The sequence below is a fragment of the Pithys albifrons genome, chromosome 7 (assembly GCF_047495875.1).
Source record: "Pithys albifrons albifrons isolate INPA30051 chromosome 7, PitAlb_v1, whole genome shotgun sequence".
NCBI lineage: Eukaryota > Metazoa > Chordata > Aves > Passeriformes > Thamnophilidae > Pithys > Pithys albifrons.
Window position 1 is genome coordinate 1,029,144 of NC_092464.1, and position 25,032 is coordinate 1,054,175.

The 25,032-nt window shown below is 58.9% G+C and overlaps 1 protein-coding gene across 7 annotated transcripts in view; it reads right to left on the reverse strand.

Moving 5' to 3' along the window:
- The window catches only part of MAP4 (microtubule associated protein 4), a 179,841-nt gene that overhangs the window by 20,035 nt on the left and 134,774 nt on the right, over positions 1-25,032 (reverse strand). For all 7 annotated transcript variants that reach the window (XM_071560317.1, XM_071560316.1, XM_071560321.1 and 4 more), the window contains 3 exons: positions 5,584-5,684; positions 4,248-4,460; positions 1,989-2,157 (listed from right to left, as the gene is read on the reverse strand). In XM_071560317.1, coding sequence (XP_071416418.1) covers positions 1,989-2,157; positions 4,248-4,460; positions 5,584-5,684 — 483 coding nt within the window. The remainder of the gene's footprint in view (positions 1-1,988; positions 2,158-4,247; positions 4,461-5,583; positions 5,685-25,032) is intronic.

Genomic DNA, 25,032 nt, shown 5'->3' on the forward strand with positions numbered 1-25,032 from the left:
GGGGGATGGGATCAGATGGGATGGGATCAGATGGGATGGGGGATGGGATGGGATGGACGCATGGCCTGGGGGATGGGATCAGATGGGATGGGATCAGACGGGATGGGATGGACCCATGGCCTGGGGAATGGGATCAGATGGGATGGGATCAGATGGGATGGATCCATGGCCTGGGAGATGGGATGGGATGGGATGGGATGGATCCATGGCTCTGGGGGATGGGATGGGATGGATCCATGGCCTGGGGGATGGGATCAGATGGGATGGGATCAGATGGGATGGACCCATGGCCTGGGAGATGGGATCAGATGGATCCATGACCTGGGGGATGGGATCAGATGGGACAGATGGCTCTGGGGGGGGTTCAGCACCTCCTCTACACCTGATTAATTATATTTTCCCCTGAGGACAAGATCTGGGATGTCCAGAAAGCCCAAGAGCCCTCAGAGAGTTCCAAAACTGCTGTTCCTTGGGGGAGCTGGGTAGGAATCCATGCTCTGGGATTCACAGCCCACACCAACCAAGATGTTTCACTCTACACATTTATTGGCACGTTTGGCCTCTGGGTCCAGTGATTTAAAAAGCTTGAGATCATTTAACTATAATTCCATCTGACCCTACATCTCCTGAGCTCCATTAAAACGAGTGAGAACGTTTGCAGGAGGCTGAAATGCTGCTCATGTTTCATGTTGAACCCGTGGGAAGGTCCCTCCTCAGCAGCAGCAGAGGAGGGAGACAGTTTTTGGATGAAGCTGATGTGATCTCAGCTCCAAATCCTTCCTGCACTGGTAAAAAAACCTCCTCTTTGCTCAGCCCTGTTTGGTTTCCAGAGGCACCACTTTGGGGGTTTCAGGTCCCCTCCTGGAGATTTGTTTTCCCACAGTTTTAAATGGTTTTAGTGTTTATTCTGTTCCTGTGGCAAAATACAGAGGAAATAGTAACCCCTAAATGAAGTGTGTCCAGTAATTGCATTAACTCTGGATCACACAGAGCTCACCCAAGTTGGCCTTGAGGGTCACTCAGACTTGGGTTTGGAAGAGAAAACCCTGGAAAGGAAAAGTCTGAGCTGCAGCCAGAGCCCAGAGGAGGCCCCAGAGATGCCCCAGGGCTGGAGCCCCTCTGGGCTGGAGCCAGGCTGGAAGAGCTGGGGGGGTCACCTGGAGAAGAGAAGGCTCCAGAGACACCTGAGAGCCCCTGGCAGGGCCTGAAGGGGCTCCAGGAGAGCTGGAGAGGGATGGGGGACAAGGGAGGGAGGGACAGGACAAGGGGGCATGACTTTAGCTGAAAGAAAGTGGATTTAGGTGGGATATTGGGAAGGAATTCCTGGCTGGGAGGGTGGGCAGGGACTGGGATGGATTTCCCAGAGCAGCTGTGGCTGCCCCTGAATCCCTGGGAGTGTCCAAGGCCAGGCTGGAGCACCCTGGGACAGTGGGAGGTGTCCCTGCCCATGGCAGGGGTGGCACTGGGTGGGCTTTGAGATCCCTTCCAACCCAACCCATCCTGGGATTCCATGCCAAGATCTCTGGGCCTGGCACAGCACCTGTTCCTGCACTGCAGTGGTTGGGATTTGAGTTCTCACTGAGCTCTGGGTCAGGTCCTGCCTGATGGCTTGGCCAGTCCCAGGTCCCCCCTGTCCCCACTGCTGGTGGAACAGCAGCCACAGCTTCCCAGCCATGCCCACACCTCAAGGTCTGGGCATTTTCACTTCTGTTGACCATGTGGGTCACAGGCTTGTTTACCAGGAGCCCAATTTCAAAGCAGTGAAGGGGCCCCAGGGTGACCCAAACAGCGGGCAGGGCCACCAGGCTGAGGGACACGCGGGGACAGCGGCACGGGGGGACCCAACCATGGAACCACAGAATTCCCTGTTCCCTGGGGCAGAGCCCGGCCCACCCCCTGCCCCTGCTGCCAGGGAGCTGTGGGGGGCACCCAGTGCCAGGGCAGGCTGTGGCTCTGGGCAGGGGCTGGGGCTGCCCAGGGGCACTCACAGTTGGGCCTCTTGGGCGCGGCGGGTTTGGTGGCAGCGGCTGCGGTGACTGGGGACGCTGCCGTGGCCTTGGCAGTGCCTGGGGAGCTCCTGGGGGGAGTCCTGGCAGTGCTGGGGGTGGCAGCCTTGGCCACGGGGGGCTTCTTCTCGGGGGCCTTCACATCTGCCACCTGCAAGAGAAGGGACACCGTCAGAGCTGGCACTGCCCTGGCACACCCTGCACTCCCTGCCCGGGGAGCGCCCAAAGGAGGGGCAAAGAGCCTGCAGGGGTTTAAATCATTCAGCACTTAAGCCTGGCACTGCTGGAGGGTTATAATGCAAATTAAAATGTAATTAGGAGGTGCAGGAGTGACTGTGCTGGGAGCAGGACACGGAGCACAGACCCCGAGGGGAGCAGAGCCCACCCAGGGCTGGCTCAGCACCCACAGGGGAGCAGGGCTGGAATTCTGGGCAAAATGGGCAATGTGAGCCCCCTGTCAGTGCCCCTGGGGAGGTCCCTGCCCTCCCCGAGCAGGAGGGCCCTCTGAGCTCAGCTGGAGCTCATCTGAACTCGGGGGATGTGGGAATTGGGTGTCTGTGGCTCGTCCCTCACCTGGAAAACTCTTTCCTGCCTGTCCCTGGTAAGTCACTTGTCTGGCAGCTGAAGTGTGAAGATCCTGAGTTGTTGTGAGCAACCAAACCAGAGAGTCTGAATTTATCAGAAAGGGATTGAGAATGATGCAGAACTTGGGCCAGACTGAAGGTGGCAGCTCAGAGAAAAGCAGAGCTTTACACCTGGGCTTACAAACCCTTCCTGTTATTTTTAGTTAGTTCTAAAAGACACTCAAGTGCAGTTATTTAAGCTCAATATAGCAGCAATTGTGGCATTCAGCCACCAGTGAAGCTGCTGAGATAGATCTGAACATTCCCTTTTAAACCTGAATTCTTCTCTATGAGATCACAAGTTAATGGAGGGAAGATTCAAAGGACCCCTCCCATCCCTAACACGTGGATTTGCCACTTCATCTGGCAGGTGAACACCAAGAGCTGTCCCTGAACCTCCTGTTCTTGGGCAGTTACCAATGCCCAGCCCTTCCTCAGCACAGGAGAGCTGCCAGGTCTCTGTGCAGCCCTGGCAGTGCCCGGGCACCACGGGGGGACACTCAGTGGGGACACTGGAGTGGTCAAAAGGATTGGGCTCCCTGTGATGGGAGCAGCAAAGGCCTCCAGTCTGTTTTCCCGTGTTCTGGTATGGATTTAAGAGTTATACTGGGAAGGGATTCCTGGCTGGGAGGGTGGGCAGGCCCTGGCACAGGTTGGGCAGAGAAGCTGTGGCTGCCCCAGCCCTGGGAGTGTCCAAGGCCAGACTGGAGCACCCTGGGACAGTGGGAGGTGGAATGGGATGGGCTTTAAGGTCCTTTCCACCCCAGACCAGTCTGGGATTCTGGGATTCATGGCAGTTCACCAGGAAAACCACAGGAACAGCCCAGTTTAATCCTCCTCTGTGAGGACACAGTTCAGTGCCTGGCACTTGATGCCATCTGTGGGTTCCTGGGGGCTGCTCCCAAGGCCCTGCAGCTCCCACCACACTGACCCACACTCCTGACCCTATCCTGCCATGCCTGGCACAGGAGGGACATTCTGAGTGCTGGCAGGGGCTGGCACTATCCCTGCCATGGGCTCTGGGTACTGTCCCTGCCATGGCCTCTGGGCACTGCCCCTGCCACGGGCTCTGGGTACTGTCCCTGCCATGGCCTCTGGGCACTGCCCCTGCCACGGGCTCTGGGCACTGCCCCTGCCATGGGCTCTGGGCACTGCCCCTGCCATGGGATCTGGGCACCGTCCCTGCCACGGACTCTGGGCACTGCCCCTGCCATGGGCTCTGGGTGCTGCCCCTGCCATGGGCTCTGGGCACTGCCCCTGCCATGGGATCTGGGCACCGTCCCTGCCATGGGCTCTGGGCACTGCCCCTGCCATGGGATCTGGGTGCTGCCCCTGCCATGGGATCTGGGTGCTGCCAGAGCCATGTGCTCTGGGCACCATCCCTGCCATGGGCTCTGGGTGCTGCCCCTGCCATGGGATCTGGGCACTGCCCCTGCCATGGGATCTGGGCACTGCCCGTGCCACGGGCTCTGGGCACTGTCCCTGCCACGGGCTCTGGGCACTGCCCCTGCCACGGGCTCTGGGCACTGCCCCTGCCATGGGATCTGGGTGCTGCCCCTGCCATGGGATCTGGGCACTGCCCCTGCCATGGGCTCTGTGTGCTGCCCCCAGTTCTTACCTTTGGTTTCAGCTCTTTTGGAGTTAGGGAGGGCCGGGTGGTGCTGCTGCCAGGGCGCCTGGCACTGCTGGCTGGAGGGGCAGCTGCAGGTGGGCTGGTGGCCTTCCTGTTTGTGCCCAGGGTGGCCGAGCCCGGGCGCTTGGGGCTGGCACTGCCCGCGGGCTTGGCCTTCGCTGCCGCCGCCTTTGGAGAGCATGTGGATGGTGCAGAGGGCTTGGGGGGCACAAAGCAAAATCCAGGGGTAAAACCAAAGGAACACAACAAAAACCAGAGCTGAGTGAGCCAAAACATTGAGCTGCAGCAACACAAGAGTGGCATTTCAAAGGAAACAAATGATAATAAATAATAATAATAATAATAATAATAATAATAATAATAATAATAATAATAATAATAATCAGCTTTCTGTTTTCTGAGCACAAGGAGGAGCCAAGTGCAGCGGGGCTGGGGGTGCTGCCACCCCATCCCAGAGCCCCAGGATTTATCCCAGCAGCAGCAGAAGGAGTGGTGGCAAAGCTGGCATTGGCAGCTGGGTGTCCCTGTGCAGGACAGGGCACAGCTTTCCAGTCACAGCACACACGGATTGCCAGCCCTAAATCCTCATCCCAGCAGCTCCCGCTGTGCCAGGGCCCTGCCCAGAGGGCATTCCTGTCCCCACAGCCCTCGGGGGGCATCCTGGAGCTGCTGAAAGCAGAGCTGTGTGAGACAGCAGAGCCCCGAGCCCAGCAGGCTCTCCCTGTGCCCACTGCAATGCCAGCAGGGAGCTGCAAACAGCCTGGAGGGTCCCTGCAGCAGGACTGGCTCCCACTGTGCCCTGTGCCCACTGCAGCCCAGAATTCCCTTAAATAAAGGCCACCAAGGGCCCAGAATTCCCTTAAATAAAGGCCACCAAGGGCCCAGAATTCCCTTAAATAAAGGCCACCAAGGGCCCAGAATTCCTTTAAATAAAGGCCACCAAGGGCCCAGAATTCCCTTAAATAAAGGCCACCAAGGGCCCAGAATTCCTTTAAATAAAGGCCACCAAGGGCCCAGAATTCCTTTAAACAAAGGCCACCAAGGGCCCAGAATTCCCTTAAACAAAGGCCACCAAGGGCCCAGAATTCCCTTAAATAAAGGCCACCAAGGGCCCAGAATTCCCTTAAACAAAGGCCACCAGGGGCACTCTCAGGCACGTGGCTGAGTGTCTGGAACTCTGGGACAGGACGGGTTTGGTGCAGGAAAAGGGTTCCCAAGTGGAGCTCAGAAAACAGAAGCTGGGCTGGCACAGCTGGGGAAGCAGAGAAGCTGGCAAAGCAAACCCGTGGGAGCTGAGCCACCCAACGTGGAATGGTCCTACCTTGGTCTTCTTCTCCGGGCTGGGAGGGAGCTCCTTGTTGGGGGGAGCTGTGATGTCGTTCCCTGTCACGGCTTCGGTGGGTTTGGGCTCCTCAGGTTTGGCTGAGGGGAAGGAAAGGACACTGTGTGAGTTTGAGCTCTTTTTTTAAAAATATATTTAGTTTTAGTTGGTTATTGTTCAACACAGCAGCAGGAGGAGGCAGAAATGAGGCAGCTCCAGAATGGTATTCCAGGGAAATCCCAGAATATCTGCAGGAAGAAAGATTTCCCCTGGAACTGGGCAGGTTCAGTCAGATGCCATCAGCACCCAAGCTCTGTTATTCCACTGGGAAAAGCCAGACAGCAGATGAAGGAAGCCTGGGGTTTGATTCAAACAGCAATTCTGCCCATCTTTCAAGCTGTTCAAACAGTGCTGGAATGGTGATGATGAAACTCTGAGCAACTCCAGGTTTACACCATGACTTGTCCTGGAGGAGGGTTCTGTTCCCAGCTATCCCTTTGGCAGGGCTGGTTCTTCTGAACTTCCCTGTGCCCTCATCCAGGTGCTGCTGGGAGGATTCCTGGATGCCCAAGGGAGCTGGACTGACAACAGGAGAGATCCCACAGAGAACTGGAAAATGGAGACCAGCCCTGGGAAGAACAGCCCAAGGACGTGGAGCTGCTGGAGAGCCCAGAGGAGGCCCCGGAGATGCCCCAGGGCTGGAGCCCCTCTGGGCTGGAGCCAGGCTGGGAGAGCTGGGGGGTCACCTGGAGAAGAGAAGGCTCCAGGGACACCTGAGAGCCCCTGGCAGGGCCTGAAGGGGCTCCAGGAGAGCTGGAGAGGGACTGGGGACAAGGGAGGGAGGGACAGGACACAGGGAATGGCTTCCCACTGCCAGAGGGCAGGGACAGGTGGGATATTGGGAAGGAATTCCTGGCTGGGAGGGTGGGGAGGAATGGTAATGGTTTTCCCAGAGCAGCTGTGGCTGCCCCATCCCTGGGAGTGTCCAAGGCCAGGCTGGAGCACCCTGGGACAGTGGGAGGTGTCCCTGCCCATGGCAGGGGTGGCACTGGATGATCCTTCAGGTCCCTCCAACCCAAACTATTCCAGGAGCTCCATGACACAGGAACAGGGAGCTCCCACTGCAGCACCCGTGGGTCCCTCTGCCCCTCGTGCCACTGTCCCTGTGGGTGGCTCTGATCCAGCTCCCAGAGGTGCTGCTGCTGCCCCAGCTCCCTCCCTGGCACTCCCCAGCTGTGTGGCTCCTTTGAAGGCACAGCCCCTCCCAAATTCCTGCCCCCTGGCACTGGGGATGAACCCCCAGAGTTCCCTGTGCCCACTGGGGCTGTTTCTCCCCACCCCCAGACAGTGCCAGGCTGAGGGCCCAGCAGGGCACAGACTGACAACTCCACAGTAAACAACTTGGTTTCCACAGCTTTAGGAATTACTATTTATACTTCACATTTTCCTGCCTGTCAGTCCTGACAGGACCATCTCAGTCTGGTCCCAACCAGCACCCAAAGCCAAGCTGTGCCTCCCCCACCCTGAGATGCTCCCCAGCACATCATGGGGGGCTGGGGGTTCTTAGTGAATTTTCCTGACTCCAGGAGAAGTTCAGGAGCCTTTTCTCCCTTGCATTCCATCAGCCTCCTCCTACCCATTGGTCTTTCAGGTTCTGCAGTCCTGGGTTGAGCATTGTGGGCACAAACAAAGGCTTGGGAAGGAAAAGAACAGGGCAAAATGCACGGCCTGGACCAGGGTCTGATTCCAAATATATTCAGATATATTCAAAATGTATTTATATATATTCAGAATTCCTAAGAATGCTCCGTGTTCACCTGGAACCCCCTTTGTCTGTGCAGCCAATCTGTGCTGGCTCCTCTCTCTTGGCCTCTCCCCAGCATTTCAATGCCCCTCATGCCCTCCCTCCTTCCCCTGTCAGGTCCCTCCCCAGCAATGCCAGAAGGAGCAGTCGCTGTCAGTGGTTCTGAACCACCACCCGAGTCCTTCCCTTCCTTCTGCTCCCAGGAGTGGCTCCCTCTGGGGTCCTGCCAGTCCCGAATATCCCAACACACCAAGGTGGCCCTTCCAGCTGCTGGAATTCACCTGCAGGCACTGCCTGGCACTAATTATTGCAGCTCAATCAGCACCACCATGAACCCCCTGGGTGATGATGGGTCAAACACCCACCCCATGAACCCACTGCCCCAGGGGGTGCTCCTCACACCCCTCAGCTTCCAAAGGCTCAGGGCAGGACACAGGGAATGGCTTTAACTGCCACAGGGCAGGGATGGATGGGATACTGGGAAGGAATTGCTGGCTGGGAGGGTGGGCAGGGACTGGGATGGATTTCCCAGAGCAGCTGTGGCTGCCCCATCCCTGGGAGTGTCCCAGGCCAGGTTGGAGCAACCTGGGACAGTGGGAGGTGTCCCTGCCCATGGCAGGGGTGGCACTGGGTGGGCTTTGGGGTCCCTGCAGCCCCAACCAGTCTGGGAATTTCTGCCCCTGCAGGATGATTTTCTGCCCCCTAGGAATGTTTTCTGCCCCCTAGGATGGTTTCCTGCCCCCTGGGATGGTTTCCAGCCCCTTGGGATGGTTTCCTGCCCCTGGAGGATGGTTTCCTGCCCCTAGGATGGTTTCCTGCCCCCTAGGATGGTTTTCTGCCCCTCTAGAATGATTTTCTGCCCCTGCAGGATGTTTTTCTGCCCCCTGGGATGGTTTCCTGCCCCTGGAGGATGGTTTCCTGCCCCTGGAGGATGGTTTTCTGCCCCCTAGGATGGTTTCCTGCCCCCTAGGATGGTTTCCTGCTCCCTGGAATGGTTTCCTGCCCCTGGAGGATGGTTTCCTGCCCCTGGGATGGTTTCCTGCCCCCTGGGATGGTTTCCTGCCCCCTAGGATGAATTTCTGCCCCCTAGGATGGTTTCCTGCCCCTGGAGGATGGTTTCCTGCCCCTAGGATGGTTTCCTGCCCCTAGGATGGTTTCCTGCCCCCTGGGATGGTTTCCTGCCCCTGACCTGTCCCTGTTCCCAGCAGGGATGGTCCCTCAGGGGAGCAGGCAGGAACCTCCTGGTGCAGGGCCACCCCTCAGGCTCCAGCTCTGCCAGCCCTGCCATTCCAGGGCACAGCCCTGCACAACCCCAGGGACCACAGAGGGACAGGTTGGGGCTGGACATTCATTTGCCTCAATTGAAGTCCCAGCCCAATGTGCTCATCAGGACATTCTGCCTCCATTCATGGTTTAATTACGAGAACTGGGACCATTTCCTGCTTACAGGGAATATTAGGAAAAGCTGCCAAACCTTAATCAAATTTGTTCATTAGTCTGAAAGAATAATTTCAGAGACCTTTCAGTTTGCCTGTTTCCCCCTAGCTTGGCAGAATGCCCTGCCAGAATCCAAGGGCAGTTGGGTGGGGGCTCAGCAGGGCTGGGCTCCTCCTGCTCCTCCTGCTCAGTCAGGGGGAAAATCCGGCTGAGCTGAGTCAGCACCAGGACCTGAGTTAGTCCTGAGGGAAAGGGGCTTGAAGGAGACAGGCAAGGACAGGCCCATCTGGCCCTTCCAGGATACTCCAAGGCCCAGCCCTGCCCTCAGGTACCTGCCCTGCTGCTGCCCACTGTGCCAGGCCTGCCCTGTGCTGCTGGCACAGCCACCCCAGCCCCATTCCCTGCCACTCCTGACTCTCCAGTGTCACTTCCACGGTGAAAATTAAACTTTTTTGGGTGTGTTTCAGCTCACAATTCCACAAGGCATCTCTGCTCCAAACTTCTCAGAGTGACACTGGAAGGAATGATTTGTACCACTGGGCAGGCCCTGGCACAGGATGGGCAGAGCAGCTGTGGCTGCCCCAGGCCAGGCTGGAGCACCTGGGACAGTGGGAGGTGTCCCTGCCCATGGCAGGGGTGGAACAAGATGAGTTTTAAGGTCCCTTCCACCCAAACCATTCCAAGATTCCACATTTTTGTGCACCAGAGAGAACAAAGGACTCCACAACAACTCCAAACCCCCCAACCCAGAGCTGTGGTTGGGGTTTTACAGACCCCAAAGGGCTCAGGTGTCCCTGATGTGGGACCCCAGGACACTGTGCTGGCCTCTCTGCTCATTGAACAGAGAACCCAAAGCACCACAACTGCCCCTGGCAAAGCCAACAAGCTAAAAAGCCTCCATGGAAAATTAATCTGTCACCAGAACTCAGATATTTGCTGTTGTGATGAAGGACTCAGCAAACAAGACCATGTATTTGGATAAACTGGAGTCAGAGGGAACAAGATTCTGAAGAAATAAGGGGTGATTTTTCAGAATAAATAGTAAAAATGGGGAGATCTGTGCTGAAAGTACACTCAGAAAAACAGGATTTACTGTTTATGATAAAAGGGAACAAGAGCCTTCCCACAGAGCTCAAAAATGATGGCAAATAGAACTGTGACAAAACCCCCAGTGAGGAGGAAATTTGTGATTCTGCCTCCAAGAGCCAAGTGCCACCAACCCCTGTGACACACACGGAGCACAGGGAGAAGGGACAGGAGAAGGGGCAGCTCAGCCCATCCTGGGGCAGCTCAGCCCATCTTGGGGCAGCTCAGCCCATCTTGGGGCAGCTCAGCCCATCCTGGGGCAGCTCAGCTCATCCTGGGGCAGCTCAGCTCATCTTGGGGCAGCTCAGCCCATCTTGGGGCAGCTCAGCCCATCTTGGGGCAGCTCAGCCCATCCTGGGGCAGCTCATCCTGGGGCAGCTCAGCCTATCGTGGGGCAGCTCAGCCCATCCTGGGGCAGCTCAGCCCAACCTGGGGCAGCTCAGCCCATTGTGGGGCAGCTCAGCCTATCCTGGGGCAGCTCAGCCCATCTTGGGGCAGCTCAGCCCATCCTGGGGCAGCTCAGCTCATCTTGGGGCAGCTCAGCCCATTGTGGGGCAGCTCAGCCTATCCTGGGGCAGCTCAGCCCATTGTGGGGCAGCTCAGCCCATCCTGGGGCAGCTCAGCCCATCTTGGGGCAGCTCAGCCCATCCTGGGGCAGCTCAACCCATCTTGGGGCAGCTCAGCCCATCCTGGGGCAGCTCAGCCCATCCTGGGGCAGCTCAGCCCACCGTGGGGCAGCTCAGCCTATCGTGGGGCAGCTCAGCCCATCGTGGGGCAGCTCAGCCCATCCTGGGACAGCTCAGCCCATCCTGGGGCAGCTCAGCCCATCTTGGGGCAGCTCAGCTCATCCTGGGGCAGCTCAGCTTATCCTGGGGCAGCTCAGCCCATCGTGGGGCAGCTCAGCCCATCGTGGGGCAGCTCAGCCCATCCTGGGGCAGCTCAGCCTATCCTGGGGCAGCTCAGCCCATCGTGGGGCAGCTCAGCCCATCCTGGGGCAGCTCAGCCCATCCTGGGGCAGCTCAGCCCATTGTGGGGCAGCTCAACCCATCTTGGGGCAGCTCAGCCCATTGTGGGGCAGCTCAGCCCATCCTGTGGCAGCTCAGCCCATCTTGGGGCAGCTCAGCCCATCCTGGGGCAGCTCAGCCCATCCTGGGGCAGCTCAGCCCATCTTGGGGCAGCTCAGCCCATCTTGGGGCAGCTCAGCCCATCGTGGGGCAGCTCAGCCCATCCTGTGGCAGCTCACCCCATCTTGGGGCAGCTCAGCCCATCTTGGGGCAGCTCAGCCCATCCTGTGGCAGCTCAGCCCATCGTGGGGCAGCTCAGCCTATCCTGGGGCAGCTCAGCCCATCATGGGGCAGCTCAGCCCATCTTGGGGCAGCTCAGCCCATTCTGGGGCAGCTCAACCCATCCTGGGGCAGCTCAACCCATCTTGGGACAGCTCAGTCCATCATGGGGCAGCTCAGCCTATCCTGGGGCAGCTCAGCCCATCTTGGGGCAGCTCAGCTCATCCTGGGGCAGCTCAGCCTATCCTGGGGCAGCTCAGCCCATTGTGGGGCAGCTCAGCTCATCCTGGGGCAGCTCAGCCCATCTTGGGGCAGCTCAGCCCATCCTGGGGCAGCTCAGCCCATCTTGGGGCAGCTCAGCCCATCCTGGGGCAGCTCAGCCCATCTTGGGGCAGCTCAGCCCATCCTGGGGCAGCTCAGCCCATCTTGGGGCAGCTCAGCCTATCCTGGGGCAGCTCAGCCCATCTTGGGGCAGCTCAGCCCATCATAAGGCAGCTCAGCCCATTGTGGGGCAGCTCAGTCCATCATGGGGCAGCTCAGCCCATCTTGGGGCAGCTCAGCTCATCCTGGGGCAGCTCAGCTTATCCTGGGGCAGCTCAGCCCATCGTGGGGCAGCTCAGCCCATCCTGGGGCAGTTCAGCCTATCCTGGGGCAGCTCAGCCCATCCTGGGGCAGCTCAGCCCATCTTGGGGCAGCTCAGCCCATTGTGGGGCAGCTCAGCTCATCTTGGGGCAGCTCAGCTCATCTTGGGGCAGCTCAGCCCATTGTGGGGCAGCTCAGCCTATCCTGGGGCAGCTCAGCCCATTGTGGGGCAGCTCAGCCCATCCTGGGGCAGCTCAACCCATCTTGGGGCAGCTCAGCCCATCCTGGGGCAGCTCAACCCATCTTGGGGCAGCTCAACCCATCTTGGGGCAGCTCAGCCCATCCTGGGGCAGCTCAGCTCATCTTGGGGCAGCTCAGCCCATCCTGGGGCAGCTCAGCCCATCCTGGGGCAGCTCAGCCCATCCTGGGGCAGCTCAGCCCATTGTGGGGCAGCTCAGTCCATCATGGGGCAGCTCAGCCTATCCTGGGGCAGCTCAGCCTATCCTGGGGCAGCTCAGCCCATCTTGGGGCAGCTCAGCCCATCATGGGGCAGCTCAGCCCATCCTGGGGCAGTTCAGCCTATCGTGGGGCAGCTCAGCCCATTGTGGGGCAGCTCAGCCCATCCTGGAATGGGAACTTTGGGAGAACCTTCCCATGTCTCATCCCTCAGCTCTCACTGCTCCACATGCTGGGGGCACCTTTGGGAGAAACACACCATGACATAAGGCACTAACATGGGGCTGTGATGGTGGTAGGAACATCTTCTTCCCCCAGAAAGGCCAGGCAGAAGGACAGACAGAAGGACAGACAGGGTGTCCCCCAAGGCTCAACAACATGTCTGTTATTGCCTTCAAACATCCCTGGTTGGAAGTGTCTCCCTCCTTCCTGTCCAGCACCAGAACAGCCCCCCAGGGAGCCTCCAAGCACATCCTACAGGTCAGCCATGGAGTGCTGAGGGTGGAAAAGCCCCCTGAGGAGTCCACTCTGCCCCCAGCACTGCCAAGGCCACCACTGACCATGTCCCCAAGTGCCACATCCCTGTACAGGGCTGTGAAATCCCCCCAGAGATGGGGATGTTTGGAGAAGAAGGGGAATGGCTTCCCACTGCCAGAGGGAGGGACAGGTGGGATATTGGGAAGAAATTCCTGCCTAGAGTGTGGGCAGGGACTGGGATGGATTCCCTGGGAGTGTCCAGGGCCAGCTTGGAGCAACCTGGGACAGTAGGAGGTGTCCCTGCCCATGGCAGGGGTGGCACTGGGTGATCCTTAAGGTCCTTCCCACCCAAACCATCCTGGGATTCCATGACTGCAGCTTTCCCCCTGCATGGAGCCCCAGGGGTGACTCAGGATCACTGAGCAGGGATGGGCTGGGAGGGACTCAGGGGGCACCAGCCCGGCCCACAGCCCAGAGAGGTCCCAGCAGAGCAGCTCCTACAGCCCTGGCCACAAATTCCCAACTCCAGGGAGGAGCCACCTCAGCCTGAGGGCAGCAAGTCCTGGGAGGGCTCCCAGAGCCTGTGGCTCCATCCCTGGACACACTGAGGCCTGGCAGGGACACACATGGCCCTGGAGCCTCCTGATCTGCCTCCACATGGGTTTGAGTCAGGGTTGGAACGTTCCAGTCCAAGTGACTCCGTGTTCCAGCTCCGTGGAGGAGGAGCCCACCATGCCCACAGCTCATCCATGGCCTTACTGAAGCCAAATCCTCATTAGAACCAACTATAAATAGCTTTCCTAAGCATAAGGAGGAAAAAACCCATCCCACTCCTCCAAAGAAAAGCTCTCTCCCCATTCTGTTCCCTGCAGGATGGAAACAGCCCTCCTGTCCAGCAGCTCCTCAGCCCAGGGAGTCCTTCCACCCTGGAACAACAGGAGCAGGAAGGCTGGAAGGGATGGCTGGGGCTCATTCAGCCCAATCCTTCACTCCAGTCACACCAGATTGCTCAGGGTTTATTCAACCACATTCTGAGCATCTCCAAGGGTGGCAATTCCACATCTTGGGACTTCTCCTCCAGTATCTGATCAGCCTCAGGGCAAAAAAAGAGAAGATAAAATCTCCCAGCTCACCAATTCCTGGCAGAAGAGGTTTTACAGCTTTGCTGTGAATCTCTCACCACTCACTCACTGGAGTTTGCTTTCATCTGCTGCTGCTATTTTTGTTTGATGACCCACATTCTTATCCTGGAAAAACAGCTCTGCCTTCTCCTCTTCACAACTTGCATGTCATTGATGGGTGCAGAGACAGCAGCACAACCCCCTGGCCCCCTCCCTCCCTCCCTCCCTGCCTTCATTTGCCCAGTCCCTGGGAGAGCTTCTCCAATACAATGTTTTATTCATCACATTTCTAATTATACTGAGCCTTCCTGAGGCAGGGAAGGACGTGTGGAGTGGCACATCGTGCTCAGATGGAAGCACAAGGAATCATGGAATGGGTTGGGATGGAAGGGACCATAAAGCCCCTCCAGTGCCACCCCTGCCATGGGCAGGGACACCTCCCACTGTCCCAGGGTGCTCCAACCTGGCCTTGGACACTCCCAGGGCTGGGGCAGCCACAGCTGCTCTGGGAAATCCATCCCAGTCCCTGCCCACCCTCCCAGCCAGGAATTCCTTCCCAATATCCCACCCAAACCTTCCTTCCCCTGCCTGTCTCCTCCTTGTCCTCCATCCTCTGTTGTTCTGTCACAAAAACTCCCAAACCCACCAAAACAAAGGTTTGGCTTCTTGAGTTGATGACTCAGGTCAAAAGCCATCAATGGAACCCTTTGGTCTGAATTAACTCCCTTTTTATCTAATCCTGAATCCTTGAATGGTTTGGGTTGGAAGGGACCTTAAAGGTCATCCAGTTCCGGGGACACCTCCCACTGTCCCAGGGTGCTCCAACCTGGCCTTGGACACTTCCAGGGCTGGGGCAGCCACAGCTGCTCTGGGAAATCCATCCCAGTCCCTGCCCAGCCTCCCAGCCAGGAATCCCTTCCCAATATCCCACCTCAATTTCCCACCTTTCAAAGGATTTATAAATTGCTGTATTTTCTTCCACTGTGTTCTCCCTTCCTTTCTGAACTCCTGGAGCTGCCCTTGCAGCAGGAGAGGCACCCCAGGCCCCCTCCTGGCACGGCCTCCCCTGTGCCCACTGCAGGGACACCCAGCAGGGTGGGCTGGCCTGGGGGGCACACACAGCCCCCAGCCCTGGGCCAGCTCTGGCTGTGCCCAGAGCCCAGCCCTGGGTGTGACACAGCCCCAGCCTGGCACTGGGGCTGAAAGGCCCCACTTTTTGTGCTCCTGAAGGAATAAAGGAGGAAAAAGCACTCCCAGAAAGGTTCCCAGGAGGCTCTTTCTAAAGCTGCAGGGAGTTACTGTGTTGTTTGGCAGGTCACAGCACACCAGGAATGTGTGCAGGTGATGCCCACACACTGAGCAGCAGCTCAGCCAGGGATGAGCATCCCAAAAACCCACCCTGTATGTCAAATGGACCCCCATAAAACACATCCAGGGCTTGGAACAGCCCAGGGAAGCAGAGAAGGCATTTCCATTTGCTGGTGCCCTGGGGAGCAGAGGCTCAGGGCCCAGAGGGTGGTGGGCACTGACCAGGCTCCCCAGGGCAGTGGGCACAGCCCTGAGGCTGCCAGAGCTCAGGGAGGGTTTGGATGATGCTCTCAGGGACAGGAAGGGATTGTTGGGGTGTCTGTGCAGGGCCAGGGCTGGACTGGATGGTCCTTTTCCAGCTCAGAATATTCTGTGACTCCTTTCTGCCTTCACCAGAGCATTTCTGTGGGCACTCCAGCCTGTCCCACCTGAGCCCCTCCTGTCCCCTGGCCCTCTGGGGGGGTCTGTGCCCTCCTGCCCTGCCCCTGGGGTTGACCAGGTCCCACCTGGTCCCCTCCTGTCCCTGTCCTGGTCCCCAGGTGTGCCCCCTGCCCTGCCAGCCCCCCCCCCAGTTGCCCCGTCCTCTGTCCCTCTGGGTGGGCCTGTGCCCCCTGCCCTGCCAGCCCCCCCAGCTGCCCTGTCCCCTGTCCCCTGTCCCTCTGGGTGGGTCTGTGCCCCCTGCCCTGCCAGGCCCCCCTGCTGCCCCGTCCCCTGTCCCTCTGGGTGGGTCTGTGCCCCCTGCCCTGCCAGGCCCCCCTGCTGCCATGTCCCCTGTCCCTCTGGGTGGGTCTGTGCCCCCTGCCCTGCCAGGCCCCCCTGCTGCCCTGTCCCCTGTCCCCTGTCCCTCTGGGTGGGTCTGTGCCCCCTGCCCTGCCAGCCCCCCCAGCTGCCCTGTCCCCTGTCCCTCTGGGTGGGTCTGTGCCCACTGCCCTGCCAGCCCCCCCAGCTGCCCATGCCCCTGGACGTGCCCAAGGGCAGGCACTCACCCCCAGCCCCCCAGGCTAAGCTGAACTAAAACATCATTCAATGAACCAGCTCCATAATTCTGCCAGGATTAGAGGCATCAGCTGGAAATCCATCAGGAGAAATAGATTAAGCAAAAGGGCAATGACCATCTTTATCTTTACTCTCCCCTGAATGTAAACAGCCTCAGAGGCCAAACAGCCCCTGCTGCAGGGAACAAGGTCCCTCCTCTTCCTCCTCCATCACCAGCCCCCAAATCACCCTCAAATAAAGCCTTTGGTTTAAAGCTCTGAGACAAAAATATCCACAAACACAACAAATCCCCGTTTGAGCAGAAACACAACCCTGAGCTGCTTCTCCCCAGCAGAAAAGGCTGAATAAAACAGCTCCTGCTTGACCCAAATACGGAGCAGCTCAGCATTTTCCTGGGCACCAAATGCAGCTCAATCAACACACACATTTCCCTCGTTATCCAGAACTGAGGAATGAGCCAGATGTCTCCTCTTTGCCTGCATCTTGTAAACTTAAGCCTTGCCTTGTTAAGAGTCTATTTTTTCCTCAGCAAAGGGAAATCCTAAATCAGAACTTGTTCTTCTGGAACAGCCTAAAGCACTTCCCATGTTTGTCTCACAGGGATGAACTGAATCCAAAGAGCTGCTCCCAGTGGCCCTTCCCCACCAAACTGAACCACCAGCAAAGCGCCACGAGAGCTGAGGCTGTTCCAGGGGGGCATCAGGTGGGCAGAGGGGAACAAACAGCCTGGCTTGGTGTTCCAGCCTGGCCCTGAAGCTGCTCTGAGCACCAGCACAGCCCCGAGAGCGTGGGCAGTGCCTGGGCCAGGGCACCCCCAGGGGGTTCCCACAGAACTCACAGAATCCCAGCATGGTCTGGGTGGGAAGGAACTCAAAGGCCCTCCAGTGCCACCCCTGCCATGGGCAGGGACACCTCCCACTGTACCAGGGTGCTCCTTGGACACTTCCAGGGCTGGGGCAGCCACAGCTGCTCTGGGAAATCCATCCCAGTCCCTCCCAGCCAGGAATTCCTTCCCAATATCTAACACAAACCCACTCCTGGGCAGTCTGAAGCCCTTCCCTGTGTCCTGCCCCTACAGCCCTTGTCCCTCTCCAGCTGCTCAGGAGCTGAAGGCACAAAAGCTGCTCTTCCACACTGCTCACAGTGCCAACCAACAGCAACACCCAGAGATGCCCCTGAGGGTCCCCCCAGCCCAAGGCCAAGGTCCTGCCCATGCCCCAGTGCCACCCAGCACAGCAGCTGCTCTCAGGGGTCCCTGCTGTACCCCCCTGGCCTGGGACCTGCAGCACAGCAGTTTGTGCCCCTCGACACCATCCCAGACCCACCCACAGAAATGCCCACTCTTTAAGCCCTGCCACAGTTGGCACCCCAAGTTTGTGCAGGAATTCCCAGGGATGGGCAGTCCAGGCCATAAACAACACCCTTGGCCAACCCATTTCTGCTGCTGAACATGTCCCTGCCCTCCTCATCCATCTCTGTGCCCAGGGACAGGGCGAGGGGAGGAGGAGGGGGGTGCTGGAGCCACTGCTGGCAAGGTCATGCCACTCAAACCCCAGTGCCTTTGCCCTCTTTGAGGAAACCCTGCAGGGACAGGAGCAGGGCACACACCTGGCTGGGCTGTGGCACCTGCAGGGACAGGAGCAGGGCACACACCTGGCTGGGCTGTGATAACTCAGTGGCACCTGCAGGGACAGGAGCAGGGCATCCACCTGGCTGAGTTGTGGCACCTGCAGGGACAGGAGCAGGGCACACACCTGATTCACCTGTGGCACCTCCAGGGACAGGAGCAGGGCACACACCTGATTCACCTGTGGCACCTGCAGGGACAGGAGCAGGGCACACACCTGGCTGAGCTGTGGCACCTGCAGGGACAGGAGCAGGGCACACACCTGGCTGGGCTGTGGTAACTCAGTGGCACCTGCAGGGACAGGAGCAGGGCACACACCTGATTCACCTGTAGCACCTGCAGGGACAGGAGCAGGGCACACACCTGGCTGAGCTGTGGCACCTCAGTGGCACCTGCAGCCCCTGAGAGAGGCCAACCTTTGGTTCCTGTGCCAGGCTGGGCACACCCCCCGGGTCAGGCTCTCCAGGGAACCATCCCCAGCCCCTTCTCAGCAGCCCCGTCATTCCCCCTCTCCTGCAGCCAGGGCTGTCCTTCCTCCCTACCAGAGGCAGTGCCATCTGTGAGGAGGGTGGCAGTGCCCACCCCCAGCACCCACCCCACTGGGGTCACTCCAGGGGGGGCTCAGAGTCTGCACTTAACCCACAAAGTGTTTCCTGCAACAGCCCTGCAGGACAGTCCGGACTTGGCTCGTGGATTCCAAAGAAATGAGAGTGGGAAAAGCCAGAGGTGTTTCTGATGCCCACACTGAGCTGGGGAGTGGCAGATCCAACCTGTGGGGGCTGGCAGAGCCTGGAATTCCTGGTGCTCTGAGGCAGGAAACATTGCCAGGCACTGCCAGGAGGATGAGAGAGGGCAGCAGTGAGGGAGGTGGGCAAGGATGGCACTCATGGAAGGGGAGCACCAGGGACAAACAGACAGGGCAGAAATCCCACCCAGCTCACACCCAACGTGACCAAACCCCACCTGAGTGCTGGGCAGAGCCTGGGCAGCCCCTGCAGTGGCTCCTGAGGATCTGAGGGCACACCTGGCTCAGCTCTGGGCAGCACTAAACCTGCAGCAGGAGCTCCTGCCTGGCACACCTGCCGTGGGCACACCAGGGTTGGACTGGGAGCTCCTCTGGGGCAGCTTTTGGAATGGAATTAACTAAAGGTGCCCCCCCTGCAGCAGCTCTAAGGCCCTTCTGGCCCAAACCACCCCAGGACTCTGATCCCACCAATCCCCAACTGTCTGCAAGAAAGAAAAGCTCTGTGCACAGTTCTAGGCCACCTTAAAGGAACCAAGAGGAGCAGGTTTAGGAGAAACCTCCCCAGACGTGGGTGGGCAGGACCAGGAACCCTCCTTTAGGTGGAGACACCACTCCAGTGGCTGGAATCAGCTTGGAATCAATTCCCTTAAGAACTTCTAGGATGGGAAAAAAGTGATAAATTTTTTTACTCCATATTGAAGTGTTGAGTTCAGGATGAATGACCAGAAGAGGCAGAGAGGGAGTCAAAAAGCAGGAAAAGCCTCTTTCTAGAGGCTAAACTGGCCCCACTGGCCATTCTGGCCATTCTGCCTCGGGGCTGGATGGACACCTGGAGGGGAAGCCACGACTGAGGCAGGGGAAGCTGCTCAGGGTAACTGAGCCTGGACTAACATGCAAGGCTGGGTTTAGCCCCAGCTCCAGCTCCAGCTCCAGCACTGCCTGCCTGGAGAATTATCTGATTCTAACCAGCTCTCCTGGTCAGCAGGGAGGGAAACCCTCAGCACAGAGAGCCTGAAAGCTCTGCAGAAACATCCGAGGAACCTCTGCCTGGATGCTCTTGCATTCCAAGAATTCTCTCTTAACTGCACACAGAAAAAGCAAAGCAAGTATTTATTATTTGCATTTACTGCTTTTTTGCCTCCAGGAGAGGATAAATGCAGAGATTACTATGGGTGAAAATCAGAGAGTGAAGAGTAAGTTACAGTTCTCTGATATTCCTGAGCCCGAGTCTCTGCCAGCCCAGCTGTTCCCAGCCCAGCTCACACTCAGGGCTGGGAGGACAAGAACAGGCTTTGAAAATAAAGATTGTGAGAGCAAAATTTGAGACCTAAATGCTGAACAAACCCTGGGCAGGAGGAACCAGCCATGTGCAAACACAGCCCTCCCATCCCACAGTGCCCTTTCCACCAGGGCTGCTCAGCCCTGGGGACACACGTCCAGCTCCTGAGCAGCTTCTCCTGCTCTCCTGCCTCAGAGAGCACAGAGCTCTGGGGTTCCAGCCCCACAGAACCACCAGCCAGGCCAGACTGGGGGGCCTCCCTGCCCCAAATGTGAGCCCTGTGCTGGGGCAGCTGAACCTCAGGGGCACAGCAGGGGCCAGATCCCACCACCCAAACCCTGGGACAGGAAACGGGACAGATCCCACCACCCAAACCCTGGGACAGATCCCACCACCCAAACCCTGAGACAGCAAAGGGGACAGACCCCACCACCCAAACCCTGAGACAGGAAAGGGGACAGATCCCACCACCCAAACCCTGGGACAGCAAAGGGGACAGATCCCACCACCCAAACCCTGGGACAGCAAAGGGGACAGATCCCACCACCCAAACCCTGGGACAGCAAACCCACCACCCAAACCCTGGGACAGGAAAGGGGACAGATCCCACCACCCAAACCCTGAGACAGGAAAGGGGACAGATCCCACCACCCCAAACACTGGGACAGGAAAGGGGACAGATCCCACCACCCAAACCCTGGGACAGGAAAGGGGACAGCAAACCCACCACCCAAACCCTGAGACAGGAAAGGGGACAGATCCCACCACCCAAACCCTGGGACAGCAAAGGGGACAGATCCCACCACCCAAACCCTGGGACAGCAAAGGGGTCAGATCCCACCACCCAAACCCTGGGACAGGAAACGGGACAGATCCCACCACCCAAACCCTGGGACAGCAAAGGGGACAGATCCCACCACCCAAACCCTGGGACAGCAAAGGGGACAGATCCCACCACCCAAACCCTGGGACAGCAAACCCACCACCCAAACCCTGGGACAGGAAAGGGGACAGATCCCACCACCCAAACCCTGAGACAGGAAAGGGGACAGATCCCACCACCCCAAACACTGGGACAGGAAAGGGGACAGATCCCACCACCCAAACCCTGGGACAGCAAAGGGGACAGATCCCACCACCCAAACCCTGGGACAGGAAAGGGGACAGATCTCACCACCCCAAACATCTGGGACAGGAGAGGGGCCACCAAACCCACCAGCCCAAACCCTGGGACAGGAAAGGTGTCACCAAATCCACCACTCCAAGCCCCTGGGACAGGAAAGGTTTCAGCAAATCCCAAAATCTGTGGGACACAAAAGATGTCAACAAACCCCACCACCCCAAAACTGCTGGGACATGAAAGGGGACAGATCCCACCACCCAAACCCTGGGACAGCAAAGGGGCCAGCAGACCCCACCAACCTAAAACTTCACAGCAGGAAAGATGCCACTCATCAAACCCCACCACCCCAAACACTTCAGGACATGAAAGGTGTCAGCAAACCCCTGGAACTCTGGGACATGAAGGATGTCACCAAGCTCCTGAAACTATGACATGAAAGATGTTACAAAATGCCACCACCCCAACACTCCTGGGGCATGAAAGGTGTGCACAAATACAGTAATTTTTGGTTTTTTCTGTTCCACACTTGCTGCCAACATCACTGCCCTCCTGGCACGTTCCAGCTCTCTGACACCTGATGACCCTCAGATGCTGAAGCACAAAACTGAGCACAGGGGACCAAAACCCACCCAGGTGTGGTGGAGCCCAAGCCAACAATGCCCAGGTGTGCCAGGTGAACACAAGGCACACAGGGCTGATGGAGCCCAAGCCAACAATGCCCAGGTGTGCCAGGTGAACACAGAGCACACAGGGCTGGTGGAGCCCAAGCCAACACGTGCCCAGGTGTGCCAGGTGAACACAGAGCACACAAGGCTGGTGGAGCCCAAGCCAACAATGCCCAGGTGTGCCAGGTGAACACAAGGCACACAAGGCTGGTGGAGCCCAAGCCAACAATGCCCAGGTGTGCCAGGTGAACACAGAGCACACAAGGCTGGTGGAGCCCAAGCCAACAATGCCCAGGTGTGCCAGGTGAACACAGAGCACACAGGGCTGATGGAGCCCAAGCCAACAATGCCCAGGTGTGCCAGGTGAACACAGAGCACACAGGGCTGGTGGAGCCCAAGCCAACAATGCCCAGGTGTGCCAGGTGAACACAGAGCACACAGGGCTGATGGAGCCCAAGCCAACAATGCCCAGGTGTGCCAGGTGAACACAGAGCACACAGGGCTGGTGGAGCCCAAGCCAACAATGCCCAGGTGTCCTGTCCAACCACAGCTCCAGCCAGGACCTCTCTGTGACTGTCACAGGAGAGCTGATGGCTCCCACTGACTGACAGGACCTGCCAGCTCAGCTCAGGCTCCAAGGGCCCATGTGTGCCCCCCGTGAGGTGCTGCCACCCAGACTGGCACAGCTTTGTCTCAGGGCTGCCAGAGCAGGTCAGAATCTGCTGCCCAGCCGACCGTGAGGAACGAGGTAACCCTGGGATGATGGTGCCCATCCTGAATGCCCCATCCCTGGCAGAGCTCAGGCTGGACAGGGCTTGGAGCAGCCTGGGAGAGTGGAAGGTGTCCCTGCCCAGGGCAGGGGGTGGGACAAGAGGAGCTTTGAGGTCCCTCCAGCCCAAACCCTTCTGGGATTCTGGGATAAGGTGAGACATGTTGGCACTTCAGAGGGGGCAGTTTTGTTCTGCCCCAGCCTTGCTCTACAGTGGCCAACCAGGAGAAACTGAAGCATCTTAGAGAAGTGATTAGAGAGAAGTAAAACTCTAATTAGAGCCAGGAGTGATCAGTGACAGCTGGTGAGGGCTGATGGGCAGAGCCTGGCACGGACAGCGGAGCCACCTCAGTGACCATGGGGTGTCACTGCCACACCACAGAACCAGCAGAGAACCAAGAAGGAGCCCAGCCTGCCCTTCCCCTGCCCATCCCCAGCCCCAGGGAGTGTTTTGGAGCTCCACCTGAGCAGCTCATCCCTCTCCACACCTGCATTTCACTGTCCCCTCTCACCACAGAGCCTGCAACTGCCATTCCCCCTCAATCCTCTGAGGTCCACGAAGCAGCAGCACAGGGAGCCACTGGCTGCAAAACTCCTCCTGCAAACCTTTTGTCTTCATCCCCTGACACATTTTCTTTCCTCTCCCCATGCAGAGCTCTCACCAAAGTGGGTGACAGACACAGCAGAAACACCACCCTCACATCCAAACCCGGGAAAAAAGCAGGTTCAGTGCTGGCTGGGGCTGGCAAAGGGACAGGGACGCTGTTCCAGGAGGGAGAACAAAGATGAACTACTATTCCCACAGCTTTAAATCCGGGAAGAGTGAGCTCATACATCACAGCCCACTGACACAACAACCCACCAACACAACAAGCTGCCATTGAGCCTGCAATGGGAAACGCTCCACTGAGCCCGGGGGATTGGGAAAGTGCTTCCAGAGGGACAGGGAAATTCCACCCTGAATTTCAGCACCGGGCAGAGCTTAACCCTGCACATCATCCCACCCACTGCTCTCGCTGCTCCCCTCAAACAGAAACCCCCAAAGGTGCCAAAGGAAACAGAAGCCCCCAAAGGTGCCAAAGGAAACAGAAGCCCCCAAAGGCGCCAAAGGAAACAGAAGCCCCCAAAGGTGCCAAAGGAAACAGAAGCCCCCAAAGGTGCCAAAGGAAACAGAAGCCCCCAAAGGTGCCAAAGGCTTACGGGAGAAACACAATCCGCAGATTTTTTGGCACAGGTTGAAAGGTTTTAACTTTGATACAGCCCTGGCTCTGACAAAACAGCCCGTGAGCAAAGGGCACCTCTGCCCTGAGGGTGCCCAAAACAGACCAACGTGCACCCCTGTGGATGCCACAGATTTGGGACCAGGATCCCAACAAGCACCTCAGAGCCGGTGCTGACACAGCCGCTGTGCACCCAGGCAGGCACTGAGCTGTCAGCTCCCCCCTCCATCTCTCTGCATGTGAAAGGGCAGCCTTTGTTCTCTGGGTCGCTCTCGGGTGCCCCGCGCTGCCCACCCGCTGCCCCGGGCTCTGGGGCTGCCCAGCCGCGGCTGCCCGCGGCAAAAATCGGCAACATACCCTCACGTGGTGCCTCTCCTTGCTTGGGAGCTGGGGAGCTCTGCCCATCGCTGCCCTGCACGTCTCTCCTCTCCGCTGGAGCCGCTTTGCCAGGCTCCATCCCGGTGCCTTTGCCCTGGGCAGCGGCGGCAGAGCCCACGGTGGCTCCACCGGCAGCTCCAGCGGCGGCTCCATCGGCGACATTCCTGCTCTGCCCCTTGCCCGCCGCCTCCTCCCGCTCTTTGTCCTGGCTGCCCAGCTCGGGGATCTGCTCCAGCTTGCTGTGGAACACGCTGGGGCTGCCCAGGTCTCTCTTGGCCGAGCTGCTGTTGCCCTCCTCTCTCTTCTTGGCCGCGGGCTCCTCGGCCGGCGGGGGCTGGAGCTGCTGCCCACCCGTGCCGGGCAGCGCCGGGCAGCGCTCGGTGCCCGCCGCCGTCTGCTCCTCGGCCACGGTCAGCGACCTCTTCATGGGGGCGCTGGGCTTGGCGGCCGCGGGGCTCTGGGTCAGGCTGCTGCTGGGCGAGAGCAGCCCAGTGGCCACGTCCTCTCTAAGCACCGGCTCAGGGTATTTATCGGCCAGGTTAAGGGCCAGGGGCACCGACAAGTGCGAGCACTCTGACATGGCACGCCTCATCGCCTTCCTTTGGTGGGCAGCCCTGTCCAGCACACTGCCCTCGTCCGCGCAGCCCAGCCCGTCCTCCGCCTCCCCCTCCGGCCCGGCACCGCCGCCCTGCCCGCTCCGGGACTCATCCTGGGCCAGCTCCACGGTGGTCCTGGGGGGCTGCGCCCTGGGGGCCGCCGGGGGCGAGGAGACCCCGCCGTGCCCGCGGCTGTCGCTGCCCACCCCGATCACACAATAGCTGGGGGCTCCATCTTTCCTCACGGCCGCCTCGTTAGCCCCCGACTCCTTCGGAGGGACAGCGTGGAAATTGGGGTTCCAGACGCTGATTTCCTGCTCCTTCACGTACTTGCTGGGGTCGCTCTCGGACACGGACAGCTGGGGCAGCTTGGGCTCTGCCTGGCACTTGCTCTCCACCGCAGCCTTCCCCACCGCCTTCTCCTGGTCGGTGATGGCTTCATTTTTCCCCAGCCCAGCCCCGGGTTTTTCGGCTCCCGCCTGCGCCGCGCGAAAATC